The following is an 11,320-nucleotide window of genomic DNA, read 5'->3' as shown; positions in this document are numbered from 1 at the left end:
ACTCATCCGGAGGAGAAATAATCTACTTTACTATGCTTCCGGCTTAGAAAATTAGTTTTTCAAAGTTATATAAAAATAAGCCACGCATTTATTAATTGTAATAAATTCAATTATCTAGTATTTTCAACCAAAAAAATCTTGGAGATTATTTTTTACATTTTATTGGGTTTCCAGAGCTACTCAAGTGGAAATAGCTCCATGTAATGTATCAATTTCAAATTGGCAGTATTTTCAGACATATCTAGAAGTGTGAAGCTTCTGGATTTTTAAAAAAAGATTTTATTTATTTGAGAGAGAGAGAGAGAGAATGAGTAGGGGAAGGGCAGAGGGAGGAAAGAAGCAGACTCCCTGCTGAGCATTGAACTGGATCCCAGGACTCTGAGATCATGACCTGAGCCAAAGTCAGAGGTCAGAGGTTTAACCAACTGAGCCACCCAGGTGCCCCAAAGCTTCTGGATTTTTAAGAGCATGTATAAATAGGAGAAATAATTTTTCATACTCTCAGTCCTTGGAAATGACTAATTGAGAATTCAGGAAAATAAGAGAATTTGTTCAAATGATATTTACTCACAGCAAAAATATTGTAATGATTTTTACAGTGTAATTATCACTTGAAATAGAGTTCTGTGTATTCTATAATGCAGGCAAGAATTTTGAATGCATGCTGATGATATAACATATATTTAAGGTCTCCATATATTCTATGTTGAGGGAAAGACTCCAAGCAATTCAACTTGAAGTCGAAGTATAAAATATCACTTAAGGTTTGAGGAATCTATCTTTTCAAAAGCCGTGGCATTTCATATATAGAGAAAAATAATTTTAATTAAAAAGGAATAAAATTTTATTATGCCCATTCTATCTCATGATATATAAATACAGCGTATTTTAATATGGGAACCTGGCATTGACAGGTTATCAGCAGGTAGCCCAGAAGAACCATTTCAGCCAGCCACTTCCACTCTTAAAACAGTTATTGGTAGTAGAACTTGACCTCCGCTTCCTACCCAAAGTTACCTGCGGGTCATTTCCCACGGCTCAAGCTGTCCACACGTAGCAATTTCCTGAAGGCTGGCAGCCAGCTAAGAGGCTATGTATCACTCCCAGTCAGTTCCTCTGCAGGGAGACCTTCCTGCTTCCTGTTGCCCTGCCTCAGTTTCCCATATTTATTGCCCCCACATCTAGTTTGCCAGAATGGGTGTGAGTAAAATTTGATTCAATGTCAACCCAGAATTTCCCTCTTCTGACCCTTCTAACTACTTTATTTTCAGGAGGGTTTCTAGATGATGCTGTTGAAGCATGAAAAGACCTTAGCTGTGAAATGTTTTCTTAGAAAGAAAACAAGATTAATTCCTATGCATTCATGCCATACTTTAGCAATCATTCAGCTTCCATCATAGCCCCATGTTGTGTACAAACAGCTTTTCCTGCTTTCAGACATTGTGTCAACACAAAGAATTGAGACCTGGGGGGACCATTTTCAACAACAGCAATGTCATCAGACACTTGGAAGATAGCTATGCTAGGCAGAAAAAGATGAGTATATGGGAGGGTGTCTCTGGTCCTCAGATACACACCGATCACTGTCATCCTTGAAACCCACTTAAGACACACCCTAAACATCAGCATGCAAACATACATAGACATACCCAGACAGGCATAGATAGGGAGACTTACTCTAAGGCACACACCACACGTACATAGACACAAAGATCTAGAGAGAAAGAAAAGAGGGGAGTGAGAATGAGGGAATGGGAATATAAGAACGGGAAGTTTTCATCAACTTGAAAGGACCCTGCAATGCTTCGATTTCATTCGAACTTAAATGCATTGAACTGAATTCGTGGAAGAGGAGATGGAGACGGTGACAGCGCTAGACTAAGGGTGCCAAAATTAATTTGGGAAACCAAAACAGCCCTTGTGGTTCGAAAGGAGAAATCGGGAACCTCAGTGGACTCCTGTTTATTCAGGTAAATTCACCGATAATTAATCCAATCTCCATGACTGCAGAGACCATCAGAAGAAGAGGTAAAACGGGGCGCTTCCAGACAAGCACGTGTATAAGGTCCAGAGGTGCTCAGCACAGAGTAAGAGCCCAATAAATGTTGCTGGATGCATTCGGGCACCAGTCCCGGACTGAAAGGTCCAAGCGAGTTACAGAGATCAAACCTGTTAAAAACTACAGGCAGATCCTAAAATTCATCACCAACTTTCAGGTGTTATTATTGCATGGTATGAATTTAGTTTTTAAGGTGAGAACTTCTTCGAGAAACTGTTAGCAAACCTACAGAAAGAACTATATCTCACAAGAAAATGAGACTTTTGCTTGCAGTGCGCTATACCTGGCACTGTGTGATTGCGGCAGGTCCCTGCTTGTTCAGCGGCGTGCTTTCCTGAGTTCTCCACCCCAGCTCCCACTCTCTTGGTGGCTTAGGGTGCGTGTGGTGAGGAACTCCGTGCAGAATTTTCCAAATCCCCAGGACCCTGCCGCAGAAATAGGCGGGCGCGCAGGGAGCGCTCATCTCGGCTCCACCAGCGCGCAGCGGCGCTCCACCAACCTCGGGTCGTAGATTCCGGAGGCGCAGGGCATGGCAGGGCTTGTGGCTCCAGCCTGGATGATCATCCGGGTTGGCTTGGCGTGGAGGTGCGGGCGAAAGCTCCTGGGCTCGTCTGAGCAGGAACAGAGCCCCCGCGGTCGCGTAATTTTGGAGCGCACTTGCCGGACCCGCGCGCAGTTGCGCGGAGAACTGCGTACCGCGTTCCCGGAGCCCCGCTCATCTTCCCCGCCGGGAACACTTTCCCCGAGAGCTTTCAAAGGCTACCGGTGTCTGTTCCTTCCTGGAGAGGAGCACGCGCAGCCTGAAGAACAGAGAGATGCCGACAGCCCTACCGGAGAGGCAGGTACCGGAGTCACCTGAGGAGTTCTAGGACCTGGAGATCCCTTGATTGGCAGAAAGAGAACCTTCTCAAGGTCCCTCGGGCTGTTTTGTTTTGTATTGTTTCTGGGCTCCTGGGAGATCCCAACTTTACTGGCCTCCGCTCTCGGAAGACTAGGTTCTTTGTACGTGGGTTTGGGCTTGGGGCTCCAAGTGCCTCCGCCACTCGGACTCACGGTTCGCTTGCATTTGGCCGAGGGTGGCCACGCAGAGTTGGAGATTCACGCGGGTCTCCTTATGCCAAGAGGGGTCGGGACAAAGTCCTCCGCGGTGTTTCCACCGATCCGATGGCGCACCAAGTGGGCTCTCCCAACTGGGGACCTTGTCCTTCGTTCTTCCTTTCTTCCAGGCCCATCTGGCTAGCTGGGCTGCGCTCTTCGCTGCCTCCCTGCGCCTCCCCGGAGGGCTGGCCTTTACTGGCAACATCACCTCACACCTGCCACTGCCACCATGCTCACCCCCTACCGCGCGTACTGGCAACGAGTCGGCAGGCTCCGTAACAAACAGTTCGAAGACATCATCCCATTTTATCCCATTATGAGCCCATTTTATGGAAGAGGAAACAGAATTAAATGATTAGCTCAAGACTACGCTGGATTTTCTGGATTTCATGCCTTGCGAGAGGGGACTTGAAAGCCGGAGCTCTTCTCCGTGGGAGGCACGGTTCTTGCGGCCGGTGGCGGAGTCGCGGTGAGCTGCGGAACTGCGCTTTCAGCGAAGCTTAGGGATCCCGCGCCTGGTGCTGGGCAGTTGGAGACCACACGCCTGGCCCGGAGTCAGCACCTGCGCCAGCACCTGCGCCCTCGGCCGCGCAAGCCCGCCCCTGGTTGCTCACACTTCTCTTTGGGTTGGCGAACCCTCCAGCCCGCGAGGAGAGGCCACGGTGCAGTCCAGGCAGCGCGCGAGATGGGGGCGGGAGTCTCGGAGAGATGGAGGCTGGTTTGCTCTGGAGCCCTGGAAGCCTCCTTAGCCTCCAAGGACAAGTCTCCGCGCCTCCACCAATTGAGTGGCTGAGCTTCAGCCAGTCCTCCCCACCCAGCATCAGCTTTTGTTCGGGTAAAATGGGGACAGTTTCACTTACCTGGTGAAGGTTGCTGTGGGAAATCAAAAGAGTTTATGAAGAAGGCAGTCATAAAACTAGTAAGTGCTAACGATCACTGGTTATATGGTTGTATGAACAAGTCACATCAACAGTGACAGCGTGGGGATTTGTCAAAGGAGAGGGGTTTTAGGGCTGGCAGGAGACCCGGTGAATCTCTGCAGTAGCCACTCAGGTCTTGCTTCCGAAAGGAATGATGGTCAGAAAACAATGTGGAAGGATTACTATTTCTAGATAGTGAATTAAACACTTTACACACGTTCTTTGGTTTAAATCTCACAACTCTTTGATGAAGTATTTACTTCCACTTTACAGATGGGAAAATTGAGGCTCAGAGAAGTTGAATAATTTTATCAAGGTCACGGGTCAGTATTTGAGGAACGGGGGTGTGAAGGCAGATTTGCTAGATTCCAGAGCCCAGGCATGTGTGGAGAAGCTGCAGGGCAAGGTCCCGGTCTCCCCAGTGAGGTGTCTCACTGATGAAAAAGTTCCCCTTTCTGATCGATGGAACCTTTTCTACTTCAGAGGGGCCTTATGACTCAATTTCTTTCTCTCAAAAAACAAAAACAACAATACAAAACAAAAGCAAAACCAACAACAAAACAAAAACAAGCCCTGCTGTCCCTTTGCAAAGAAAATAGCAGTGACCCTTGGGAGTGAGCCAATGGCCCACAAGGGTGGGAGCACTAGCAGCAGAGGGAGGAGCAGGTGGCCCCAGAGATCAGAAGCCCACTAGGTCTGGGTCCTGTTTGCCCCTAATACAAGACACTGATGGCCTTGGGGCTCCAGGAGGGGAGACTCATCCAAAGCAACACTTCCTTTAGAAGAACCACTCAGAAAGCCTTTGCCCCAGACCTCTGTTTTGGGAGGAACGAGGATACCTGGCCAAGGCCTTGGCCAGCTGGCCCATTTTCCTGGCTGCAGCAGAGCCAGCACAGAGCAGGATGGGCTGCTCCTGGCTTTGTGCCATTTGGAACCAGCCAGTGGCATTTAGAACCCCTATGCTTCTGGGCTATATTGCCTGAAAAATTCATCTTCAGCAATGAGTCAAGTTAAAAGCGAAACCAACAAGCAAACAAACAAAATGAATCCACCAACCTCAAACCCAAATGTGGTATTTCTTAATTGCCCCCTCTTCTCTGGTTAGTACCAAACAAATAAATGATGCTTTAATTTTTTTAAAATGAAATGGAATCATTGCATGGCAAGAAAATCTGATACAAAGCAAGGGAAATCAGTTTGGATCTCTTTTCCATGTTATCCATATTTATTAATTGTTTTCCACAAACACCACCCAAACACAAGGCCCGGACCCTGAAACAAGCAACTGACTTGGAAACTACAGACCTGGTTGTAAAGAGCTGTTAGGTAATTTTAAAACTTTAAATAAAAATAACCAGTTTTCAAACTCCCCAACCATGTACATTTTCATCATTTCTAAAGATGTGGGAATCATACTGTCTCTGGGAATAGTTTCCAAGGCAGGTCAGGCCATGTTGCTTGCCTTTCATACAGCCTCTTCTGCCGTGAGATTAGGCACTAAATCCACATCCTAAATAGAAAGCTCCAAATAGCTTCAGTTTAGTGATGGCTCAGGGGCCATCTTTCTCCCCCAAATCCCTTGCTCTAGACCCATCTCCCCTTGCCCTCTCTCCAAGTGTTGGACAAACTGAATGTACAGGGACTCTGGCACTGCCTTTATATCCCAGCCCTGCTGCTGCCTGGCCACACTTGCAAGACGTCCTCTTCTTTGGAGAAAAGAGATGCAGATCAAAGGATGTGAGCTGGTGAAGTACATGGCTATACTAAAAAGGATTGTAAAAAGGAAGAGGAAAACACAGGGAGGAGGAGGCAGAGGAAGAATTATTCTATCCCATGGCATCAATTTCACTAGGTCTTTGAAACCTTAGAAGTTTCCTTTCAATTATTTCTAAGCGTTAAGGCTGAAGCCTGAGTAAAGTTGGCTCTGTTTCAGGGCAGATTAAGGCGCTCTGTCCAGCTTGCCTGCAATGTGTTGGGGAGCATTCCGGCTTGTATTTTCTGTTGTCTTTTGAAGAGCTGGCTTCTCTAAAGAGGTCCATGGTTCTGGAGTGCTAGGACCCACACAGCAGCAGCAAATGTCTCCAATCCAACAGACCAGAAGAGGCCCCAGATATTACAGAAAACCTCTCTTCTCCTTTCAGAAGGTCTGCCAGTGTCTCTCCAAGACGCCCCAATTGGCACAGGTGCCTGAGAACTCGAGTTCTCCCCTTCCGTCTGGGGTGGCCTCCGCAGTTCCTGAACCCCTTGAACGGCCAAGGCTGGTTGTCCACACCCAGGGTCCGACACTGCACCCCCCTTCTTTACCAGTGGTTGAAGCCGCCTGGCCAGGAGGAGCCCCCATCTCTCACCGGGGTTCCTGTTGTCGCAGGGGCGCGACACTGGAGGGCTGTGGCGACGCGCTAAGGCCGGGCGGCAGGCGTCCTTCTCGGGCGACCGCGGGGACAGCGGGCGGCACCGCACCACCGGGGGGCAATGATGGCGGCAGCGCCAGCAGCTCCTCCCCCGAAGTCACCGCGCAGTCCTGCTCTGGTTCAGCATCCGCGCCACCCCCGGCTGCTGGCCCGCAGCTGCGCTTCTTGTCCTCCTCCTTTTTCCATTTCATGCGACGGTTTTGGAACCAGATCTTGATGTGTCTCTCTGTCAAGTTCAGCATGACAGCCAGCTCCACCCTGCGCGGCCTCGAGATGTATTTATTGAATAGGAACTCCTTCTCCAGCTCCAGCAGCTGCGCACGCGTGTAGGCAGTGCGGGTCCGTTTGTTTTCTTCTGGCTCTGCAACATAGGCGCCGCCTGTGGGCGACAGGGCACGTGAGTGTGGTCCCTTGATCCCTGGCTCCTCCTGCCCCACCCATGAAGCCCAACACGTCAGCCCCAATCCTGGGAGCCCTGGTCCTCCCAGGTGCTCCCTCCACCCAGCACAACCTCCTATCCCAGAGCTTGGTCTGGGCTCACACAGCCCTTCTCTAGTAAAGGTCACCTTTTGGGAGGTCAAAGCTGTGCCTGCTCTCAGGCTCTGTCTGCGAGCAGGCGGTGGGCTCTATCAACCAGTGGTTCTTCAGTGGGTTGATGGTGATTAAAATGCACACTCAATAGATATCTAAACCTACTTGATTCTACAAAGGCAGCAAATGCCTTTAGTATAGGACTTTTTAAAAACTACAGCTTTCTGACGATGACCCACAGTAAGAATATGTTTCACATCACTACCCAGTTCACACGCAGACATAGAACTGACATAAAAAAATTTTAGTTATACGCAACTGATAAATTATTGAACACTAAAAAAAATTCAGGACATAAAACCAACCTTTACCACATATGATACTATCTAATAGGAAACTATTATTATTATTAATATATATTAATAGTAAATAGCAAATATATAGTAAATAGTATATAGTAAATAAATATATAAAAATATATTAATAGTAAACTATTGCTTACTATTTTTTTTAAAAAGGTCTTAGCCCAGTTAACTGATTTCACGATCAACTTATAAGTGCAATCCTCATTGTGAAAAACCTTGAGCTAATAAAAACCCTGAGCTTATGACATATATTATATTTGACCATGTGTTATCTCTATATAGTTATATTGTTGTAATCATCCCCAACCAAAAGCTGGTAAATTCTCTCTAATTGTTTTAATCCCCGGATCCCTGCCCTGAAGAAGGGAAACTATTCTGGGTCCCGGAGGAAGGTCCCTGTCAGCCCTGGCCTCTGTGTCCTGGGCTCCAAATGCTGACGAAGGTGAGCGGGGAGTCTTGGGGGTCAGATTTCCACTGGGAGCGGAGAGCCCTATGGAGGATGGAGTAGTGGTGGAGTCAAAGGCTCAGGCGTTCCAGCTCCAAGCCCGGGTGGCAAGGAAGCAACCGCTGGCCCAGCAAATTACCGCCGCACACTTGCTGTTTGCCGCTTTGCTCCAGGTCTTGAGCTTTTTTCCTTTTTCTGCGTGTGGTGTTAACGACTGCACCCGAGGAAGACGCCTAAGTCTTAGGGCAGAGTCTGGGATATTTTTGCTGTGACTCTTAGGAAGCTTTAGTGAACTGAAAAGCTAGTATGTATTTTGGTGGGAGGGTTTCCCCCCAGGCCAAAAGGTGGTGCCCAGAACACAAGGCTGAGGCCTGGGCCAGAGTCAGCAGAGGAGGCCTGCTCCCTGGGGAGCATCTCCAGAGTCTTACACTTCTAAGCTTTCCTGGGCATGGGAGAGAAGCAAGGGAACCTTAAAGGAACGTTGAGAAGGCCCTCCGAGGTTCTTAAATTCAATCCACAATCTCTCGAAGCTCTGGCCTTCTTCCGCGGGTGACATGGAGGCGCTGCCAGCGACTTTGGCAGGGTCCACCACCCCAGCTCAGGACAGGTTGGCAGGAGATGGAGGCCGTTGGTGGTGGTATGGAGAAGATGTCAAGAGTCCCCACGTTCGTGCCCTTCCCAAAGGCGCAGGGTGAGGCCGGTTTAGGGACAAGCCCGCCAGTGAGGCTGCTGTAGTTCATTTTTTAGGTCGACGTTTTCAAAACTTCCTATAGTATTGTTGTTAGTATTCATATTGTGCTACAAATGAAAGCCCTTTGGTCACGTTACTCTCCTCAGGGGTTTGAAACCCCACTAGGAGTGGGCAGGCGCGTTCACAGACCTTAAAGCTCTGCTCCGCCGAGAGATTTCGGGGAGGGCCTCTAGGCCGCAGGAGCACCCTACGGGCAGCTTCCAGGAAAGGGGGTTGGTCCTTTCCGCCTGGGCTGAGCTTGTAGCGGGTCAGAGGGCTGTCTCTGCCTGACTCTCCAAGCCGAGGTTGTTACCCTTTCAGGTTTCCCCCATTCCGGGGCAAGGCCGCCACTTTTCTATCAGATTTTACTGTTTGGATCCTTAGGTCCGCCCGTGCCCAAGTTCCACCAGAGCAAGGCTCACACCCTGCGGATGGGGTGGGGAAGTTAGCCCGCTTCGGAACGTTTCATCGTTTTCATTTGGGGCCTCCCTAGGAGGGCCGGGAATGCCGGAAAACCGCGTCCCCAGCCCCCACCCCGGGTGGAGGGGCCTGGTCCCCCGCCTCCCAAGAATCCCGCATTTCCCAAGACTCCCCAGGCTCTGGCGGCGGCCGCGCGGGCTGCGTAAGTACGCACTGGCGCCGGGCAGCGTCTGGCGCCCCCCTCGCCCTGGCCTGCGCCGTAGGTGGGGAAGACTGCAGCGGAGTTTGGCCCTGTCCTGACTCGGGACCCGGACCCGCCCGGTCCTCACACTCGGCCTTCTCGAGAAAGTGAACTAGGGGGAGAGGCGAGCCCCGGGGACCCTGGGCGAGCCCGGACCCCGCAAAGCTTGCTGGACTGCGCCGGGGTCCGTGTCAGGCACCGGAGGCGGACAGAGCTCCGAGGACTCTGGGGTGGGGATGGGGGGCGCCAGACTTAGCCTCTTTCCCCCTACTTCCGACTACTGGAAGGAAAAGAAAAGTAAACTACGCGCCATGCAGGTGTGACCACAAGTGGCCGCGGCACGGAAGCGATAACATTGTGTAGCGGCCAGAACCCTCGGCCAGCTCCGGGCGGGAAGGGGCCTGGGGGCCCTCCGCGTCTCGGCCTCCAGGCTCCCAGGACGAACTTCTGTGACACGCCGGCGCCTAGGGCCGCGGGGAGCCAGTGCTCACGCCTCCCTGAAACGGCCGTGCAAGGAGGGCATCTCCTTCCTCAAACTTACTTGCTGGGAAGCAGCATGGGGGAGACCCCTTGCAACGTTTCTGTGTGTTCAAAATTGAACTAGCAGACGCCTCTCCCAGCTGCTTGTCTCCCAGGCTGAGCAGCCAGGCCTCCATCTTGCGGTGAGTATCCCCCGCACCCCCAACCTCCCAACCCCGGGCCGCCAAACACTTTTGCAAACTTGGGTGCAGTTTGTCTTCCCTGCTTTTCTGCATCCACTGAGTGCCTCCGAGACTGTCTGTACTCCTCTATTGAAGCCTCCCAGATGGGCCCAGGGCCAGAGGGGGCCCGGGACTCCAAAGGCGCGCTCCGGCCCGGGTCGGAGAAACCCGGCTCGGCTTCCTTGACGCTCACTCCGTGGAGTCCTGGCCAGGGGGATCCCCCAGTGGAGGAGGATCCGGAGGGTCCGAAGCTTGGAGCTCAGCCAGGCTTTAGCTTTCTGGGGGTGCGCAAGCTGCGGGAGTTCAGTGTACAGGAGGGAAGGGTTAAGCTCCCGGGAGGAGGGCTGAGTGGAAAAGCAGCTCTAAATGGGACCAGAAAGGCACTTCAGTGCTGGATGGTTTAGTTGGCTCCCTCTGTAATTTAGTCCGACCCTGGGTTGTCCAAACGGGCTGGGAACGGGAACCGATAGAGGGTCCTAGGGAGCGTTTGGAGGTAGGGGCAGCCGGTACGAGAGCGGGTGAGGACAAAGGGGGCGCAGAGCCAGGCTTACCTGCCCACTGGCCTTTCCACGCGTGAGCCTTGGTAGACTTCATCCACGGGAAAGGCAGCTGGACGCGGCTGGGCTCCTCCAGGGCTCCTGGCTCAGCTCCATCCGGGAACGGCCCGGCCGGCGGGTGTGGGAGCGCGAGCTGAGCTGGGAGGTGGTGGTGGAGGTGCGCCACCGCGGAGTCGTCAGCGAGGGGCGGCACCTCGTACGGGGAGATGTCCGGGGGGCTGCCCTGCTCCAGAGCTCCCAGGGTCCCTGGGAACGGGGGCGGCGGTGGCGGGGGCTGGCGGCCCATGTACAGGCACGCGGGCGGACTGGCGCTGAACTCTGGCGCCGGGCCGCGCTGGAACGCGCAGGGGTCCTTGTAAAGCTGCGTAGCTGCGTAGTACTGCTCGTCGCTGTTCATGGCTGCCGCCGGGTCTCGGACGCCAGGAGTGGGGAGCTGGGGCTGGGGAGTTGGAGCTGTGCAGCTCTCCCACTCCCGCCGCCACCCTTGTTCGCTTTGACAGCTCCGCTCAGCTCGCCGAGGGAACCCGCCGCCGGCGGGGATTGTCGGGCCGGCCGCCCCGCCATAGGCTCCGCTGTGCCCCACGTGGCTCAGCCTGGGGCCATTATTGGCCTGGCCGACTGCCTTAAGAAGCAAGGCCCAGGTACCCGAGAGCACCTGCATTTGTTTCAATTTGCTCTCTCAGCTGAGTTTACCGCACACACCTGTATGCGCAGCTGGCAGTGCTGTGTAAAGTGGAGCATTCACGAAAATATTAAAATTTACATTCAATTATAGAAATATATTTTCATCATACTTTGAGTGATCTATTTTCCTTGTTTGGTAATGTGTATAATACATTAGT

The 11,320-nt window shown here is 51.8% G+C and overlaps 1 protein-coding gene across 1 annotated transcript; it reads right to left on the bottom strand.

Moving 5' to 3' along the window:
• Positions 1 to 5,239: 5,239 nt before the first annotated feature.
• Positions 5,240 to 10,977, bottom strand: PDX1 (pancreatic and duodenal homeobox 1). Its single transcript, XM_002926419.3, has 2 exons — positions 10,473 to 10,977; positions 5,240 to 6,867 (listed from the first exon to the last, which is right to left on the bottom strand). The coding sequence occupies exons 1-2, from the start codon at positions 10,873 to 10,875 to the stop codon at positions 6,422 to 6,424; spliced, it is 849 nt and encodes a 282-aa protein (XP_002926465.2). The 5' UTR covers positions 10,876 to 10,977; the 3' UTR covers positions 5,240 to 6,421.
• Positions 10,978 to 11,320: the final 343 nt, after the last annotated feature.

The sequence above is a fragment of the Ailuropoda melanoleuca genome, chromosome 7, assembly GCF_002007445.2.
Source record: "Ailuropoda melanoleuca isolate Jingjing chromosome 7, ASM200744v2, whole genome shotgun sequence".
Classification (NCBI taxonomy): Eukaryota; Metazoa; Chordata; class Mammalia; order Carnivora; family Ursidae; genus Ailuropoda; species Ailuropoda melanoleuca.
The sequence above is the reverse complement of the archived record's forward strand: the minus strand, read 5'-3'. Positions and strand labels throughout refer to the sequence as shown.

What these genes read in the sequence shown, in the direction of transcription:
- PDX1 (XM_002926419.3), bottom strand. Translation starts at nt 10,875, where the DNA reads ATGAACAGCGACGAGCAGTACTACGCAGCTACGCAGCTTTACAAGGAC. An exon ending in GTGGAAAGGCCAGTGGGCAG is followed by an intron (nt 6,868 to 10,472) that starts GTAAGCCTGGCT and finishes TGTCGCCCACAG; the next exon opens with GCGGCGCCTATGTTGCAGAG.